Source organism: Barbus barbus (assembly GCF_936440315.1).
Source record: "Barbus barbus genome assembly, chromosome: 22".
Classification (NCBI taxonomy): Eukaryota; Metazoa; Chordata; class Actinopteri; order Cypriniformes; family Cyprinidae; genus Barbus; species Barbus barbus.
This window is the reverse complement of record NC_136750.1, coordinates 12,714,237-12,735,122: the sequence shown is the minus strand read 5'-3', so window position 1 is coordinate 12,735,122 and position 20,886 is coordinate 12,714,237. Positions and strand designations below refer to the sequence as shown.

At 39.1% G+C, this 20,886-nt stretch overlaps 2 protein-coding genes across 2 annotated transcripts; one reads left to right on the top strand and one right to left on the bottom strand.

The window, feature by feature from the left end:
• Window positions 1–4,463: 4,463 nt before the first annotated feature.
• Window positions 4,464–5,867, top strand: LOC306888638 (paraneoplastic antigen Ma1 homolog; the record flags this gene model as incomplete). The annotated part of the gene is made up of 1 exon (XM_079447077.1): window positions 4,464–5,867. One exon carries the CDS (start codon window positions 4,464–4,466, stop codon window positions 5,865–5,867), a length of 1,404 nt encoding a protein of 467 aa, XP_079303203.1.
• A 7,492-nt stretch (window positions 5,868–13,359) lies between these two features.
• Window positions 13,360–16,938, bottom strand: LOC306888534 (extracellular calcium-sensing receptor-like; the record flags this gene model as incomplete). Its single annotated transcript, XM_079446890.1, has 6 exons — window positions 16,841–16,938; window positions 16,389–16,677; window positions 15,209–16,015; window positions 14,802–15,029; window positions 14,505–14,628; window positions 13,360–14,264 (listed from the first exon to the last, which is right to left on the bottom strand). Exons 2-6 carry the CDS (start codon window positions 16,641–16,643, stop codon window positions 13,360–13,362), a joined length of 2,319 nt encoding a protein of 772 aa, XP_079303016.1. The 5' UTR covers window positions 16,644–16,677; window positions 16,841–16,938.
• Window positions 16,939–20,886: the final 3,948 nt, after the last annotated feature.

Here is a 20,886-nt window from a genome sequence, read left to right as displayed (position 1 = left end):
ATGTAAAAATCAGATCTTTACCATGCCATTGTATTCATATTGTTAACAATATGAATACAATGGCATGGTAAAGATCTGATTTTTACATAAATTGTCATTAAGAAAGATGGCACAAAATGATTATGTGACTCCATACTTTTTATTTTTATTATATATATATATATATATATATATATAATAAAAATAAAAAGTACATGTAAATGAAGTAAATTAAGTGAACTTTAAAAAAAATCATACCCACCCTTGACATGCTATCAGAACATCTCTTGTAGTAAATGTCAAGGCTTTGCTAACATTAACAGCTCTATCCTCTGAATGCTCACTTTGTTCATTTTGTCCATCAGCATCTCTTAGGCTAAGCGATCTACAGCAAGGGTTCAGTGCTCTTGTCAGCAGAGCAAGTAGAACCACAGTGGCTCCTCTCATCTCAGAGGCTGTGCTGGTTTAGAGTTCCTGTTAAGGGTATTGTCCTAGCTTTATACACTCCTTTAGTGACACAGGAGGAAGGCCAATTCTCAGAGGTAAACATTACTTTACACAAACACTATTTCAGATTAAATTTGGTTTAACTGAAGCAGTACAATAACTACTGAAAAATATATAAAATCTTAGACGTATTTCTGTCGCATCTTCAGATGGCACTGCATGTTGCTTTAATTTGAATAAATGTAATGATTGATTAATTAGGAACTTTATTCAAAATAAAATGACAAAATGTTTAGCACAAAATATTTAACAATTTACAAATTTTAAATTTTAATTAAGTTAATCACCTTACATGGTACATTTCAATTCACACCAGTGAAAATTATGTGGCAAGGGATAGACGTACAGTCAGTTCAGTGGGTTGTCTTGTTTTATACCTCAATGTTGATGTTTGACCGACACAATAAATAATAATAAAAAAAAAAAATAATAATAATATATATATATATATATATATATATATATTAGACTCGCTGATACTGCCGCGTGAGTGCTGTCCCAGCGCGCGCACACATCTTTCTGCCTCTGTGCGTCTGCTCTGTTAAACACAGATATTATGCTGCTTCTCTAATTTTTCATGAAAGTATAGCCGAAATCACAGCACATTTATTGTCATTATCTTATGTTTATTTGATTTCATCAGATGACGGCTCGATTATCAGGATTTTTGTGCAGATTAACACATCAGAGGGAGAGCTGGTTATGCAATCTCGCGTTTCAGTCACTATTTCATATTCATTTCATTGTCTGACTACAGAAAGAGTAAAATATATAAATGAAAATCAAAATGATACTGCATCAAAATACAGTATGTGGGCACAGAGAGAGAGGAAAACAAATATAATAATAAATAATAAATGTACATTTTGCACGTTCCGAAGAAGTGAGCTGCCCTGTCCAGCAAAAATGTAAACAGGTTTGTGTAAGTAAATTGCTCAGTGCAAAGAAACAGAAGTAATGGGAACCTGGTATTTATTTTTTCATATGTCTAATAAAAATGAACAAGTTCTTTGAAAGACATCTATGACCTTTGAAACATGTCTAGTCTTCATTGATGTTGACTATGGTTTCAATAATAATAAATATACATTTGCATAAAGCATCCATATTTGTCCATGCCCATGTTGATTAGAGTATTAAAAAGTAATTTAAGGTATATTTAGAAAAATAAAAATGTGCGATTAAGTTGTGATTAATCGCAAGTTAACTCATGACAATCATGTGATTAATCACGATTGAATATCGATTGACAGCCCTAATATATATATATATATATATATATTTATTTATATTTAAAAATATATACATGTATGACCCTGGACCACAAAACCAGTCTTAAGTGTAAATTGTTCGAAATTGAGATTTATACATCATCTGAAAGCTGAATAAATAATCTTTCCATTGATGTTTGGTTTGTTAGGATCGGACAATATTTGGCCGAGATACAACTATTTGAAAATCTGGAATCTGAGGGTGCAAAAAAATCTAAATATTGAGAATCACCTTTAAATTTGTCCAAATGAAGTTCTTAGCAATGCATATTACTAATCAAAAATGAAGTTTGATATATTTACTGTAAGAAATTTACAAAATATCATCATGGAACACGATCTCTACTTAATATCCTAATGATTTTTGCATAAAAGAATAATCAATAAATTTGACCCATACAACAATACTTGCTACAAACATACCCCAGCGACTTGAGACTGGTTTTGTGGTCCAGGGTCACATATATAAGACGGACAGGGTCGTAAAAGATCCGTCATAATCTTTATTACCCATCATTTTAATTTTCATATTTGAAGTGCTTATATTTTTGTTCACATTTCTTTTCTAATAATGAACCTGCAGGATGAGCATATTGGCTTATGCATTTAATTATTTATGAAGATAACAGATGAACGGAGACTGTGCATCACTTTTCATGTTCAACATCACACAGTGATCACCGCAGTGAAAGTGGAGGCCACTAAAAACAAAAAATAGATTTCTCGATTTTAATAGATTCTCATTATTTGAACCAATATCGATTCTTAAATCCCAATCGATTCTGCTTTCAGTTGATGAATGAACCTTACATATACTGCGTCTCCCATCCAATAAAATCGCAATAGGCGAAGCTTTGTGCATTGTTACTTTTGATATGAAACAGTCTCATACTTTAAATTCTTTCCATTTTATTAGGAAATTCAAGCATAAAATACCGTTTTGGCATTATTTGATGTGGCATGATAGATCAGTGTAGACACCTCAGATCAAGCAAAATGGCAGCGCACGTGATCATCTCTTTCGCTTAACTAGTGTGTACACGCCTATGGGTAATAAAAGGCATAGCAAGACTTGTGACAGTTTTATTTTTGTTCTGGAAGCATACTCACCACTAACCAGACATGGATGGGAATTGCAGTTACAAATTACAACAGATCACCCTCAGTCTAATCTGTCAAAGTAACAGACGGCCTTCAGATTTTTCCTTCACTGCTCAAAAAATTACGGAAAATGTTCGGTTAACGCAACCTCTTATTTATATATATATATGTAGAGCCCTATTAAAATAGGGTCTTTTAATTTAATTTTTTTTGTTTGTTTGTTATTGTTCGATCTAAAATTCATATTTGGTGTTCTAAAATTAAAATGGTTTAAAATTGATGTGGACTTTCAAATCACAGAGTTTTATTTTAATGAAAAAAATAAAACAAAGGAATGTTACTGATCATCCAATGAGGTGTTTAGAGAATAACCCCGAGAGTTGAAGGGGCGGGTCAAGGAAGAGGAAAGGGGGTGATGCAATTGAGAAAAAAAGACGATACTCGTCTCTTTAATTTCTTTTATCCAAGAATTTAAGATACCCTGTGTGTTTTTGTTCCAACTAAGGACTTATAGTCATGTGTATTTTAGCATCTAAGGACTGACGGACATTTTGTAGTGTTAGCAGTCCAGTGAGAGCGACGTGCGACGGAACGCACGAAGATGGGGCGATTGACTGGGAGAGACTGAGGTTGTTCCGCGGCTGCAGATCGGGCCTGGTTGCATCACAGACGGAGGATTCGCGAGAACATTCGCGAGTGCTCATTCACGAGAGGACGTCAGTGACGATCGGATTTGCTAATCATTTGATTGTGGTTCCTGAACTGGTATTGTGTGAACTTCTCTATTTCCCTGGATTTCGTGAGTACTCATAAGTGTTTCACATTCACGTGAGCTCCAACACTGCGCGCCAACGAGACTTAAATCCCAGCTGGGTAAAACTTTATTTTGGGAATTTTGACTATACTATTCTTTTGTGAATTTTTGTTTACTCTGATTATCCGTTTGAACTAAGTTTGGTTGTGTTTCCAATGTGTGAATTGTGTCATAAAGTGCCCTAAAGTAATTCAACTACAGAAAAAAGGGTAACAAAACAAAAGAGTCCACGTTTAATAAATGTAAAGGTTTGTTGACAATCTTTTTGTCTTGTGATCTTCCTGTGAAGAAAGATTTAATGATTGGTTGTTTGGTGTACAGTTGAGAAATTTAAGTGAGATTGGAAATTTACATTATGCAATAGAAACACAGCATACAGGCACTTCCACACTCTGTTTAATTGTAAGCACTTCATACTGATATCTGAGACCCTGGGTTGTATTTTAAGGTCTGTCATTACTAAAATGTAAACAGCTAGTGACAATTAATAGATGTAACTCTCACCCAAAATTTTATTTCTGGTTTTATGAAAACTTCCCCTAGACATCCTTAGCATTTGAGCCATTCAGCAGGAGAGGGCTACATTTGTGGGGGCTCGTCCGGGATTGTTTCAGATTGTATTTTCAGAAGCTGTGAATTTCTGTGGAAAGAAAATTGGAAGTGATTTAAGTGTGTACAGTAATTCTTTGATAATTCTGTCTAGAGAATTTTAATGTTTAACAGCTATTAATTTTTTTTTTCCTTCTCTCTTTTCTTTGCACACGTACTAGCTGGTTACGCAAGGAGGTAAAATGGAGGTTAGTGAGATTGTTGCATGGTGCAGAGAGCAAGATGTTGAGCTGGGCAGAGTACTTATTCTGAGAAATGTGCCTACAGACTGTGAAGACAGAGTAGTCTATAATGAGCTGGACGCTGTTCTGGGGATTGGGAAATGCAAAGTGCTTGATCGTCGCTCTGATAAAACTAAGAAATGTCAGTTTGTTTTGACTGAAGTAGCTGGTAACATTTCCCAGATGTCTATTCCTGCAGAAATTGGAGGACCTGAAGTGGGTCCCTGGTACACACAGGTTGTTCGTGTTGCAGCTGAAACTCCTAAACAGAGTAGGGAAGAAGAGTTCCAGACTAAGTTGATCTCTTTTCTCCAAAAAGAGGGGAAATCATTAGCTGACATCCCAAGTTTTGTTTCCCCTGCGCCTGACCTCAACACTAAGCTCGTTGATGCCATAAACTCCCTTGTCCAAACGTGTCATGTGGCTTCATCTGAGGAGAGAGTTGGATATAGAAAGCTGCGTCCTTTCTCCGGGTTCATACCAACTCCTCCTGGGGAAGACGAGTATGAGGTCTGGGTGGAGCAGACTACCCACATTCTGGAGGAATGGCAGTGTTCTGATAATGTCAAGAAGCAGAGACTAGTAGAGTGTCTCAGAGGTCCTGCAGCAGATATTGTTAGGTTTGAAAAGACCGGAAACCCATCAGCTACATTCAGTGACTATTTTAGTGTGCTAGAGTCGGCGTTTGGGACTACTGATGATGCTGCAGATTTGATGCTAAAGTTTCGGAGCACTTACCAGAATGAGGGAGAGAAGCTCTCAACCTACATACTAAGGCTGGACAGGATGCTGCACAGTATGCTGAGGAAAAAGGGCATAGAGTATTCTGCCCTGAATCATCTTCGAATGCAGCAGATAGTCAGAGGTGCCCTTTCAAGTGACCTGGTGGCTATGCGTTTGAGGATGACCCATAAGCTGTGTGCTCCTCCTTCTTTCAATGAGTTAATGAAGGAGGTGAGAGAAGAAGAAAATATGGTGAACAGTAGGAGTTTGTTACAGCCTAATGTAGCCATGACTGCAGTGTCCTCTGCCAAGAAGGAGTCATCTGCTAACACTAATCGTGACGACTCAGAAGTAGAGAAGCTGAAAAGAGAGATTAGGGGGCTGAAAAATGAGGTGTCACGCTTGTCAGCTGCAGCCAAAGAACCTGTAACCCATGATTGTCCTGCTATGCACAGTCTAGCTGCAACTGCAGAGAGTAAAACACCAACCAGACCAGTGAACAAAGCTAATGTCTTCTGCTACAGATGTGGAGAAGATGGGCATCTAAAGCGCGACTGTACAAATGAAGAAAATCTCAGGAAAGTAAACCAGCGGCTCATCAGAATGAGACAGTCATCGGGAAACTTCTCCGGGGCTCAGTAGAGGAACGGCCTGAAGCTCCGGGAAAGACACGTTCCACAAAGTGCAAAAGAGTTAAAGTTGAGCCAGCAGTTCTTCTGAGCGAGTTAGTGGGACCTAGCTCTGTTCTTCCTATCCAGGTGGAAGGGATCTATGCAAAGGCTTTGCTGGATAGTGGATCGCAAGTCACTCTGTTGTACAGATCTTTCTATGAGAAATACCTAAAGCATCTGCCATTGATACCAATAGAGAATTTGGAGATATGGGGATTGAGCATGGAGCGGTACCCATACGATGGCTGTTTGACTCTAAGGCTGGAGTTTCCAGGATCTGTGGCAGGAGTGGCAGGATCCATAGATGCACTTGTGCTGGTCTGTCCCGATCCTGTAATGAAAGGAGATGTCAACATTCTGGTAGGAACCAATACATCTGTGGTGAAAAAGCTGGTTGAGTTGTGCAAAGAGAAGGTGGGAGATGATTTTCTTCATACATTGACTGTCCATCCTGATATCAGAAATGCTTATGAACGAGTCATTGCAGTTGAAAAGTGTAACGATGATGACAGAAGGGGGACTGTCTGGTATCTTCACCCTAAGCCATTGAAACTGCCTCCAGGGGAGAGTGCTAGGGTTTATGGAGTTCTGAAATGCCCTGCTGCTTTTTCTGATAAGACCCTGTTAGTGGATAAGGCGGAGGAATCTTGGTTTCCTGAGGAACTGCTAGTAGCCCCTGAAGTGCAGTCTACTACCATTGTCCAGTCAAAGAGGATTGGAGTGACAATCAGAAATGTCTCCTCTCGCCCAGTGATGATTAAGAGAGGAATGCCCATTGCTCATGTGTTTCCAGTTGAGGTTGTGGCTACAGTCTCTAAACCCCAAGAGAGTAGGGGTCAGACTGAACTGAACAAGAATTCATTTAACTTTGGTGATTCCCCTGTATCAGAGGAATGGAGACAACGACTGGTTAAACAGATGTTGGAAAGGAAGGAGGTTTTTTCATGCGATGAATTTGATGTGGGATGTTCAATGAGTACCCAGCATCACATTCGATTGACAGAGGATAAGCCTTTTCGTGAGAGGTCACGACGGCTTGCACCAGCTGACCTGGAAGATGTCAGGCAACATCTGGAGAAGTTAAAAGGGGCGGGGATTATCACAGAGTCCAGGAGTCCCTATGCTTCTCCGATTGTTGTGGTACGGAAGAAGAATGGGCAGATCAGGATGTGCGTGGATTACAGGACGTTGAATCGACGGACTGTTCCAGACCAATATACTGTCCCACGCATAGAAGATGCATTGGCTTGCTTGAACGGGAGCAAATGGTTCAGTGTATTGGATCTCAGGAGTGGATATTATCAGATCCCCATGAGTGAAGCAGATCAAGAAAAGACAGCATTCATCTGCCCGGTGGGGTTTTACCAGTTCCAGAGAATGCCGCAAGGGATTTGTGGAGCTCCATCGACTTTTCAAAGAATTATGGAAAAGACGGTTGGAGACATGAATTTGTTGGAGGTATTAGTCTACCTGGACGACCTCATCGTTTTCGGAAGGACCCTGGAGGAGCATGAAGAGAGGCTACTCAAGGTGTTGGACCGGCTGCATAGTGAAGGATTGAAGTTATCTGTGGACAAGTGCACCTTCTGTCAGACCTCTGTCAGTTATGTTGGACACATTGTGTCTCAAGAAGGTGTCTCAACAGATCCCTCCAAGATTGATGCTGTAAAGTCTTGGCCTCGACCAAAGAACGTGTCAGAGCTACGTTCTTTCTTAGGGTTCTGTGGATACTACAGAAGGTTTGTGAAAGACTATTCTAAAGTGTCTTACCCACTGAATCAGTTGTTGCAAGGGTGTCTGCCGACAGCGAGTGTGAAGAAGATAAAAGCAGGACTCCTCCCAGAGCGAGTAGTGTACAAAGCCTCTGATCCATTTGGGAGTAGATGGACTGATGCTTGCGAAGCTGCTTTTAATGAGTTGAAGGTGAGACTTACTCAGGCTCCTGTGTTGGTTTTTGCCAATCCTCAGCTTCCGTACGTCCTACATGTTGATGCCTGCTGTGAAGGGTTGGGCGGGGTGTTGTATCAGGACCAAGGCCAGGGGTTACAACCTGTGGCGTTTGTCAGCAGAAGTTTGACACCTTCTGAGAAGAACTACCCAGTCCATAAACTTGAGTTCTTGGCGTTAAAGTGGGTGGTCGTTGACAAGCTACAAGATTATCTGTACGGAGCTAAATTTGAGGTACAGACAGACAACAACCCGTTAACTTATGTTCTGACAACAGCCAAACTGGATGCTGTTGGACATAGGTGGCTAGCAGCCCTCTCATCATATGATTTTAGTCTCAAGTACAGGCCTGGGAGACAAAATGTCGATGCTGACGCTTTGTCGCGTCGTCCTCATGGGACGGTGAAGGACCAGGAATGGACTAACATCCCATCCTCTGGAGTGAAGACTTTGTGTAAACTACCAGGTCAAGGAAAGTTCTGTTGCCTTGCAAGTGCCAGCAGGATTGTCACGTCGCTAGGAGGATCTCCTAAGTCAGTCCCCAAAGCGTACAGTAACTTAGCTACGCTGGATGCCTTCAGAATCCCAAAGTTGAGTTCTATGGATCTGTCCTGTGCTCAGCAAAATGATCCGTGTCTTGGGGAGATATGGAGAGCTTTGAAAAGGGGAGATCTTTCCTCAGTCAAGAAAGAAGCTCATCCGGACCTTCCAGTGATCAGGAGAGAATGGGACCGATTAGTGCTGGATAATGGTGTGATGTTTCGGTGCACTCAAGCACCAGACAGATCCCGTTGTAAACAGTTGTGTCTGCCCAAGAAGTTCCATGAAGTAGTTTTAAAATCACTTCATGATGACTCTGGTCACTTGGGATTCGACAAAACCTATGGGTTTGTGAAAGAGAGATTTTACTGGCCCCGAATGAAGATTGATGTGTCAAAATATTGCCAGACATGTGCCCGATGTGTCAAAAGGAAGACCCTGCCAAAGAGAGCTGCGCCCTTGTCACATTTGTCCAGTAGTGGACCGATGGATCTTGTGTGTATGGATTTTCTATCCATAGAGCCAGACTCCAGGAACGTCTGTAATGTCCTTGTCATCACGGACCACTACACCAGGTATGCACAGGCGTTTCCGACTAAGGACCAGAAGGCGTCCACAGTTGCAAAAGTCCTGTGGGAGAAATACTTCATTCACTACGGACTGCCTAGACGGATGCACTCGGACCAGGGTCGGGATTTCGAGAGCAGGCTCATCCATGAGTTGTTTGACCTGTTAGGAGTGGAGAAATCCCGGACAACGCCTTACCATCCCCAAGGTGATCCGCAGCCCGAACGGTTCAACCGGACGCTCTTGGACATGTTAGGGACCCTGGATCCAAGGCAGAAACAGCAGTGGAGCCGTCACATTGGACATCTTGTGCATGTGTACAATTGCAGTCTAAATGAAGCAACAGGGTATTCACCTTACTTCCTTATGTTTGGAAGGGAGGCAAGACTACCCATCGACCTGAGTTTTGGTGTGTCAAGTGATGGTACGTCCACAAAGTCTTATCAGCGCTTCGTAAAGACTATGCAGCAAGAACTGAAGTCTGCTTATGAGCTGGCAGAAGAGAAGGCTGGGAAGAAAAATGCAGGAAATAAGAGGAGATATGATCAGAGACTGCATTACTCTCACCTGGTTCCTGGAGATAGAGTTCTGATAAGAAATCTTGGACTGCAAGGAAAGCATAAGTTGGCAGACAGATGGAGTACTGAGCCTTATGTTGTCCAGAGCCAGATGCCAAACTTGCCTGTGTTCCGACTTGAGCCAGTGAGTGGAACTGGACCGGTCAAGATTCTGCATAGGAATCATATTCTTCCTATTGGACAAGAGTTGAGACAAGACTTTCCTTACAGTGTCCCGAAGCCTAGAAAGAGGGTTCTGAGACGAAGGAAGAATGTTGAAAAGGGTCAGAGTCCCGAACAGGAAGTTAAGGACACACCTGAAATGCAGGATGTAGAATCCAGAGCTGATTTGAATACTGGGAGTTCTGACAGTGAGGATGAATCATATGGAGTATGGTTTCCAGAACCTGTAGATTGTCAGTTCACTCCTAGGAGAACAGAGATTTCTGAGAATGATGTCACTGAGAATGTGGAACATTCAGGCACAAGTGTTGAGACTCCTCAAGAAATTGAGACAGTTGAATCGGAGTCTGGTTCAAGACTTCTATTTGAGAATGACTCTGACAATTTACAAGATGTGAGTCGAGTTTCGGATATCTGTGATACTGTTACAAGTTCTGTGCGAGATCTAGGGAATGTTGATCAAAGTGATGCAGATCAAAATGTCTCTGATGTACCTGAAACTGGTAGAATGTCTCAGAGAACAAGAACTGTGCCTAAGAGGTTTACATATGATACCCTTGGGATGCCGAAAGTTGAGCCTGTCCTTTCTCAAGCAAAAGTTGTAAACCCTGTTAGATACTGTGCTACTGTGTATTTGTGGTTGAATATGCCTTCAAGAAAGTTGAGTACCTGTGCAGTAACTTTAAGCCCAAGACAGTAGTTTGATTGAGTCCATACTGTTCGTAGGGTGACTCGTATGTTTTTTATTTTGTTCCCATACCTAGAGAGATATGTAGTGTGCATATGTAACTTAAAAAAAAAAAAAAGAGGGGGGGTTGCTGTGTACCCATTTCATCATATTGACAATTGGTATGTTTTCTTTTATTTCTCCCTCGTTATGAGGGCATAACGATTCTTGGTAGGGGGAGAATGTAGAGCCCTATTAAAATAGGGTCTTTTAATTTAATTTTTTTTGTTTGTTTGTTATTGTTCGATCTAAAATTCATATTTGGTGTTCTAAAATTAAAATGGTTTAAAATTGATGTGGACTTTCAAATCACAGAGTTTTATTTTAATGAAAAAAATAAAACAAAGGAATGTTACTGATCATCCAATGAGGTGTTTAGAGAATAACCCCGAGAGTTGAAGGGGCGGGTCAAGGAAGAGGAAAGGGGGTGATGCAATTGAGAAAAAAAGACGATACTCGTCTCTTTAATTTCTTTTATCCAAGAATTTAAGATACCCTGTGTGTTTTTGTTCCAACTAAGGACTTATAGTCATGTGTATTTTAGCATCTAAGGACTGACGGACATTTTGTAGTGTTAGCAGTCCAGTGAGAGCGACGTGCGACGGAACGCACGAAGATGGGGCGATTGACTGGGAGAGACTGAGGTTGTTCCGCGGCTGCAGATCGGGCCTGGTTGCATCACAGACGGAGGATTCGCGAGAACATTCGCGAGTGCTCATTCACGAGAGGACGTCAGTGACGATCGGATTTGCTAATCATTTGATTGTGGTTCCTGAACTGGTATTGTGTGAACTTCTCTATTTCCCTGGATTTCGTGAGTACTCATAAGTGTTTCACATTCACGTGAGCTCCAACACTGCGCGCCAACGAGACTTAAATCCCAGCTGGGTAAAACTTTATTTTGGGAATTTTGACTATACTATTCTTTTGTGAATTTTTGTTTACTCTGATTATCCGTTTGAACTAAGTTTGGTTGTGTTTCCAATGTGTGAATTGTGTCATAAAGTGCCCTAAAGTAATTCAACTACAGAAAAAAGGGTAACAAAACAAAAGAGTCCACGTTTAATAAATGTAAAGGTTTGTTGACAATCTTTTTGTCTTGTGATCTTCCTGTGAAGAAAGATTTAATGATTGGTTGTTTGGTGTACAGTTGAGAAATTTAAGTGAGATTGGAAATTTACATTATGCAATAGAAACACAGCATACAGGCACTTCCACACTCTGTTTAATTGTAAGCACTTCATACTGATATCTGAGACCCTGGGTTGTATTTTAAGGTCTGTCATTACTAAAATGTAAACAACTAGTGACAATTAATAGATGTAACTCTCACCCAAAATTTTATTTCTGGTTTTATGAAAACTTCCCCTAGACATCCTTAGCATTTGAGCCATTCAGCAGGAGAGGGCTACATATATATACATACATAAATAAATAAATAAATAAATAAATAAATAAATAAATAAATAAATAAATAAATACATACATACATACATACACACACACACACACACACACACACACACACATATATATATATTAGGCCTATTGATTCCATTAATTTAATTAATTGTTATGGGGAAAAAAATAACATGTTAAAATTATTAATGATTTTTAACGCGCCTGCCCCACCCCAGACCTACTTAGGTCACCTTATATTAGTTGATTAGGTACTGTGAGATGTAGCCTTTAGAATGCAGTTGTATGCCTCCAAAATTCAAGATATTGGGGCAAAGGTGAACCATCAGGTAAACCAATGACTCAATGGCCTTTTTATAAAGAAAGCCATTTACTTCATTCATGAATGAATCAGCAATTTGAACAAATCAATGAATGAGTGACTTACTCATTAATCAAGACATTAAAGCGACACACTGGCAGTATAATAATAATAATATCCATATTAATAAAAACATTAAAGAGAGAGTTCACCCAATGATCATTAATTATAAAATTTAATCTAAATGAGTGAGAGTGAAATTAATCTAAATGAGTCAGAGTGAAAATATTTTTAACATTCTGTTGACTGAATATTTGCTTTAATAAAAAAGATAAAGAGCAGTGGGGCAGGAGGAAGTTGATAGGACAATAGATGTTATCTTGACAGGGCTACTCACCCAAAAGTATAATTTGTATAATTAGAAATATCCCTGGTGTCTCTTGCCATTTTAATTATAAATTGGTCATAAATGTATAGTTCTCTCTCTCTCTCTGCGTTGGCCAGAGGATGTGCATGCTTTTTGTTTGTTGTTCCCTTGCCAAAGTCCATATGGCAAGGTAGCCACCAGTCCTGAATTTGTTGTTATGGCTGTTGTTATACCTTTTATAATTAGTCTAAACACCAAAATATGATAGTTTGGCAACTGATTTTTTTTTTTAATTGCCTTTTGTGTTATTTAGGTCTTCCATGGGAATGGAGGCAAGCAGGAGGATTATACATGGTATACATTTTATTTGTAAAGTTCAGTGTAGTAAGAGTTAAGAGCATTTCTGAGTTACAGTACAATAATTGAGAAGCTGACATGACATTCTTTTGTCCGTTAAACATTTGCAGTGGCAATGTCGTTATCACTGACCGCAAGCTGTCATATCATAAAAAAAAATAAAATAAAAAATAAAAAACTCACATATTATCATATTCACCCATAAAGGTCTGATAATGACTTAAAAGACTTACAGTGTGAGAAACAGAAGTGAGAGAATTGTAAAATGCATGTCTTACATTAGTAGTCCTATAAACTTTTTTTTTTTTTTTTTTCTCCAGTTGAGGGAGATAATATCTGTTGAATTACGTGGATGACTGAAATTTGTTCAGGTCTTCACTGAGCCCTTCGATGTTTAATTTGAACTTAGTATTTATTTTTATTTTTTTGTATATTCAGCTATATCAAAGTTAAAATTGTTATGTTTATGCTGCATCCTTTTTATAACATACGGACGGGTTAATGTGGCATTTTTCCTAGTAAATGTTTTTTTGTGTTTGCACCTGGTCTTAGCAGGATAACATAACATTTTGGAATGAAAATACAAATCAGTAGACTATAACTGGAAGCTAAGATGGCAAATATCTCCACTGCTACTGTAAACTTCCCAGGTGTGCTTAGGTAAGCTGGGATAAAGGCAATCCAGACAGCACAGAATATGAGCATGCTGAATGTGATGAATTTGGCTTCATTAAAGTTATCAGGCAGCTTCCGAGCTAGAAAAGCCAGAATAAAGCACAATACAGCCAATAATCCAATATAGCCCAGCACAGCCCAGAAACTGACAGCTGAGCCTAATCTGCATTCTATGATGATCTTTTCTCTGTAATAGCTCATGTTCATATATGGTGAAGGTGGGGATATTGTTAACCAAAGGAAACAGATGAGGACCTGTACAAGAGTAAAGCCAACAACACTGATTCTCTGTTGAAGAGGCCCAAACCATTTCATGACATTTCTTCCTGGAAGTGTAGCTTTAAAAGCCATTAACACCACTATTGTTTTCCCCAAAACACAAGAGATACAGAGGACAAAAGTGATCCCAAATGCTGTGTGACGCAACATACAGGACCACTCAGTGGGCCGACCAATGAAAGTGAGTGAACAAAGGAAACACAGAGTCAATGAGAAGAGCAGCAGGAAGCTCAGCTCTGAGTTGTTGGCTTTTACTATTGGTGTGTCTTTGTAGTGAAAAAATACTACAAATATGAACATAGTTAGAAATGCCCCAACTAACCCAAACATCATCAAAACGATACCCATGAATTCGGTGAATGACAGGAATTCCACTGTCTTTTTGACACACTCATCACCTCTGCTATTGGACCAGTATCCATAAGGGCACTTCACACAGTCAGATGAATCTGGTGTGGGTGAAAAATGGAATTGCAATAGTAATAAGCCTGTTATTTCAATTGAGCCTCTTCTAGCCGATCATATACAACTAACATTTACCTCTCATTTAACAATAGATGTAAGTGTTTTAAATTATGTTTTGAGGACAGTTTATACTATCATTTAGATTAAAATTATTGTAAAACTTTTCCATTTGATCCTCTTTTGATGAACTGCAAGTGTTACTAGAGCAATTAAACAAGTATTACCTGTTGTGTTACTAATCTCTCCTGGAGGGCATGGGATACAGTCAAAACAGCAGATGGGCCTTCCTTTCTGCACCACTCTCCTAGTGCCTAGGAGACAGCTCTCACTGCACACAGACACAGGCACCTGCCACACACCAGGGGAAATCTACTTGAACAACAATAGAAAAATAATATGCTGTGTGACATGTTTGCACATGTTTACACGTTTGTCTCTGCCGTTATGATGCATCACTGCATCACATGTGCACTTGGGGATTTTGTTTTGATTGGTGAGTTCATTTGAAAAGAGACTCTTACTGTCCTTAGGCCTCCTCGCCAGATGATGTTGACATTTTTCATAGTAAACTGTTGCCCACGAGGCTGAGTTGCATCATAGTAGCCAATTGTGACTACTTCCATTGTGCCTTTTGTGACCTTTTGTAAGTTTACCAGTTCATATCTCGCAGGGGAGTCACCTTTGCTATCGAAAAACAGTGTTTCTCCCCCATTCATGGTGAAATTCACAGTCTGTAGATAATGTAAAATCTGAAATGGCAAAATAAGGATTTTTTTGTGTGTGTGTGTGTGTGTAAATTGATAATACCATATGGTAACTACAATGATTAAAAAATATTTAATAATAAATGAATTACTTTTGTTTGAATCATGCCGGAAACTTGGATGTTTACATATATTTAAAGTTAGATATTTAGAAGATATTTTACCTGCCAGGGTTGTACTGTAGTTGGTTGGGCACAGGTGGCGTTAGCAAATGGGCCTTTTTGTTGCTTACATGACAATAGATTATCCAGTGCATGAGAAATTGCATATACAGCCTTGTAGACATTATTGGCATATCTCAGATCAGACATATCAGTAAAAGGATGTTTGACATATTTTAAGTGCTCTGAGCCATTGCATGACCTTTGTGTTGTATTTGGGCTCAGTGAACACTGAAAAACGTTTTCCCAGAATTCTTTGAGAAACATACTTTTAGGAAACTGAGAGGGGTTGACATCTTGTAGAAAAGGGCCTAGTCCAGGTATTTGAGCATTGCGGACAGTGAATCCTATAGATCCAATTAGCAAAGTGTGGCCTTGGCTATCTACTAAAGAGTCATCTGTAATCCAGGCATCACTTCCGATCCACTGCAATCCTGTAATATTTTGCCTGTATAGCTCATCCACCAGTATCTTAATCTCTCTGTGCGACATGAAAGCCATTATTACTTTAGATGTGGAGGTTCTGATAATGTCTACAATATTTGTTAATGATGTTTTTGATCCTGTGCTTTCAAAAGCTTCTGAGTATTCAATACAGACTCCCTCCTCTTGTGCAGCCTTAATGAATGTGGCAATGCCATTTTTCCCATAATCATTGTCATTGCTTAAGGCTCCTACCCATGTCCAGCCAAAATGTTTCACCAGCTGCACCAGTGCTCTGCTTTGGTAGTAATCACTTGGAATAGTTCTGAAGAAAGAAGGAAACTCTTTTCTGTTGCTTAGGCAAGCACAGGTAGCAAAATGACTGATCTGTGTGAACACAAATACAAATGTGACAGCATGAATGAGATTGAGAGAATTTTTTTTTTTAGTACAGGTTTTTCTCTTCATGTGAAAAGACCATTAGGTAAGCAAACGAGACAACTTTTTTTAACATCTTTATCTGTATAATATATGTTTAGCTTTTGCCATGTTTTATTTATATATATATATATATATATATATATATATATATATATATATATATATATATATATATATAACAATTTGACACTTTAGGAACATTTAAACGTATAAACATTATACATATACCATTTATATATATAAACAAACTTAATTTATACCAGCATAGTAATGGTAAACTTGATGTACAGGCAGTTAATATAATCGGATGACATCTTACCACTGGTATGTGGAATAGGCCAGTTATTCTAGCAAACCCAATGGTTGGAGTGGATCCTGAATGACCTATTATAGCCTGTACAGTATTGGCCTTGGTGCAGTTTAATTCATCAAAGATGGGATCTTGTCCATTGGACAGTGAAAGTGCAGACCGAAGAATATTAGAGAATCCACAAGCATTGAAGATTTCATACCCCAGTGTGTGGTTTGGGAGTATATTTGGGTTTTTATTTATTTCCTCTATTGCGAAGATCATAGTGCATGCAAATTTAAATTCCCTATAATTGATACTAAAGAGACATTTTTTTTTTCGTTAAAGGAAGAGTGGGGGAAAAAAAAGCACATAAAAGCAAGTACTGCTTCTTTTTAAGCAAAACACAAACATCAATGCATTATTCAATCCTACACATTGCAATACACTATGATAACAATTTGCATTGAAGACATACATACTCCTTGCATTTTGGTTGTGGAGGTAATCGGGTAAACTGCGGAATCACCCCTGTATAGCCTGTGTAAAATGTGAAGATGCCTCCAATCTTTAGAGCTCCATCTTTGATGAACTCAGACAGCTGTGCTTTTCCCTGCCGCCTACAGTCTGGCTGTTCTGCTTTGATCAGCACTGATGAGAGCAGTAGTAGCTCCAGAATCAGCATTGTGGATTGGATCCCTTCAAACACTCAGTGGCCAATACATTCACTCTTTTTATAGGCCAAAGCTTTTGTTTACACCCATAACAGAGGATGTATTGCCATACATCATTATGTATATATTTTATATGTGTGACCCTGGATCACAAAACCAGTCATAAGTAGCAGGTGTATATTTGTAGCAAAAGCCAACAATACATTGTATGGTTAAAAATTATTAATTTGTCTTTTATGCCAAAAATCATTAGGACATTAAGTAAAGATCATGTTCCATGAAGATATTTTGTAAATCTCCTACCGTAAATATATCAAAACCTAATTTTTGACTAGTAATATGCATTGCTAACGACTTCATTTAAGGACAACTTCAAATGCAATTTTCTCAATATTTAGATTTTTTTGCACCCTCAGATTCCAGATTTTCAAATACTTGTATCTCGGCCAAATAATGTCGCACACACACACACACACACACACACACATTTTTAGATTCAGATTTTAGATTCATTACATTTAAAGTAAAACATTTAAAAAAAATGTTTTTGGTTTTAATTTTGATGATTAGAGCTTACAGCTAATGAAAGTAAAAAATCTGACATTTGAGTTTCAATAATTGACCATCCCTACAGTATAAATTACGGGTATCTCTTGTTCTTTGAAACCACAATATTGGAGAAGACTGTTGACTTGGCAATGATCCAGAATACGAACATTGACACCCTCCATAAAGAGGGTAAGTCACAGAGGGTCATTACTGAAAGGTGTGGCTGTTCACAGAGTGCTGTATCAAATTAAATGCAAAGTTGACTGGAAGGAAGAAATTGGGTAGGAAAAGGTGCACAACCAACAGGGATGACCGGAAGCTTGAGAATACTGTCAAGCAAAGCTGATTCAAACACTTGGGAGAGCTTCACAAGGAGTGGACTGAAGCTGGAGTCAGTGCATCAAGAGTTACAACACAGAGACTTCTTCAGGAAAAGGGCTACCAAGCCACTTCTGAAACAGAAACAACGTCAGAAACATCTTACCTGGGCTAAAGAGAAAAATATCTGGATTGTTGCACAGTGGTCCAAAGTACTCTTTTCAGATAAAAAATAATTTTGCATTTAATTTGGAAATCAAGGTCTGGAGGAAGACTGGAGAGTCACAGAATCCAAGCTGCTTGAAGTCCAGTGTGAAATTTCTGAAGTCTGACGTCTGTTGGTGTTGGTCCATTGTGTTTTATCAAGTCCAAAGTCAATGCAGCTGTCTACCAGGAGAATTTGGAGCACTTAATGCTTCCATCTGCTGACAAGCTTTATGGAGATGCTGATTTTCTTTTCCAGCATAACTTTAGAAGCTGCTCACAGTGCCAAAACCACTTCCAAGTAGTTTGCTGACGATGAAATTACTGTGCTTGACTGGCCAGCCAACATGCCTGACCTGAACCCCGTATGGAATCTATGGGATATTTTCAAGAGAAAGATGATAAACAGTCAATCAAATAATACAGATTGAGCCGAAGGCTCAATAGTGCCTCAGCAGTGCCACAGGCTGATTGCTTCAAAGCCACACCTCACTGATGCTGAAATTTGTGCTAAATGAGCCCTGACCAAGTATTGAGTGCATAAATGAACAAACTTTAACTTTTCTGTTTTGCAAATCCTTTTCTTTGATTGACCTTAGGAAATATTCTAATATTTTGAGATACTGGATTTTTTACTTTCATGAGCTGTAAACTGTAATCATCCAAATTAAAACAAAACTAGGTAACACTTTAGATTACAGCCCACAATGTACCGCGTAATTAAACAGAATTTACAGCGTACCTATTTGTAACTATAGAGTACCTCCACAGTACCTACTCGTAGGTATAAGGGAACAATATGCAACGTTTGGGCAATAAGGGGGTAATAACCTGTGGAATTATAAAGCATTTATACAGTAAGTATTTTATAACTAAAGGGTACCTATTCTGAAATTACATGTATGTAGAGTCCGCGATTTTACGCATCAGCATAACTTAAAGCTGAACGCACATGTAGGTAAACGGAAACAATTGGGGAATAAGGGGGTAATGACTTGGAAAATTTAAGTATTTACACTGATAGTAATTCATTAGCAAGGTGTAACTATTCTAGGATTACGTGGTATTTATATCCTACTGTTTGGCAACAATATTATGATTTAGAACAACTTGCCTTATTGTAATAACAAAAAATATATGATGCAACATATTTTTACACTACGTACTGGGTAGCCTACTTATTGTATTATTACAACATATATATCTTACATGACATTGATACAAATAGTAAACTGTAGTATACTATAGTATAATTTAGTAATAGTGAAGTTAAAAACCACCATAGTCTTTATAAATTTGACCACAGTTTACTAAAGAATATAAGCTATATTATTTACTAGTGTTATTTATGTGGGGTCATTGATATTACTGAACAACTCAGCTGAAAGTATGGGCTAATTAAGTGATGAGCTTCTGATATGATTTGGTTTAGAAATTCCCATATGAAAATTTACCTAATGAAAGAGTATTGCTTATGGTCATCTCAGCAGCCAGTCAGGTCATTGAACTGTCGAGGTGCAATACAGTGGAGAAGTAAATTACCTGTTTCCAGCTCCTCCCTGGATAAATAACAGCGTAATACACCACACGTATAATTACTGTATAATTTATGTTTTTTGATAGCTGTAGTGCTGTTGGTGCACCTTGGGCTTACCCTCTTGTTACGTGTAGTTACTGTGTAAGTGTAACTGTCAGTCCTGTGTCTTGTTTCCCCCTCCTCTCATGCCCATATTTGGACTTCCTGTTCCTTTCCTCGTTTAGAGTTTTTAGTAGTTCATTTGTCCCCAGCCCTGTGTTAAATTACTCCTCACCTGTTTCTGTTCTTCCTCGTTTGATTTCCCAGTGTTCTTAAGCCCTGTGTCTCCCTATCTCCTATGTCCAGGATTGATTGTCTCACCCCTGTACTCCATGCATGCGCCAGTGTGAGCAGGCTGCATTTTCAGTAGCTCCGTCTTTGTGTCGTGTTCTTAGTTGTTTTTAATAGTTTTTTCCTTTTCATTTTGTCATTACATGCCTGTGTAGTACTTATTATTATACTCTTATTATATCCTATGGATATGGATTCGCTACAACAGAAGAACGGCCACAAACTCGTGTATACGAAGGATCGGCTGCTCACCCTTAGGACTATGGCCAGTGTTGGCAGTGTCCCACACCTACCACAAGAGGTGAAGCAGCCGTACCGTGGATGCCGTGCCGGTGCTAAGGTGAAGGCTAGGCGCCATGAGAAGAGGTGGAGAATGGGGAATGTCAATTCATTGGCCAACAAAACTGACGAACTGGCTGCACTCGTGAAAAATGTGAGGATCTACAGGGAGTGTAGTCTGTTGTGCTTTACCGAGATGTGGCTAACCGCTAGCATCCTGGATGCTAATGTGGATCTACTCGGCTTCACTACAGTCAGGGCCGACAGAGACACAAAGGCGTGTGGGAAGCGCAAAGGTGGGGGACTTGTACTGTTTATTAATAATAGATGGTGTAATTCAGGGCATGTCACTGTTAAGATGATAACATGCAGTAGGGACATTGAACTTTTGGCTGTAAGTCTACGTCCATATTACATGCCCAGAGAGTTTTCTCACGCCATTGTTGTTTGTGTTTACATTCCCCCACGAGCGCAAGCGGAGGTCGCGTGTGATGTCATCCACTCAGTTGTCGCGGGACTACAGACACAGCACCCTGAAGCCTTTGTTTATTTCCGGGGACTTCAATCACGTGACACTGGACTCCTCATTGTCTGATTTCTTCCAATATGTGGACTGTTCCACCAGAGGAAACAGGAC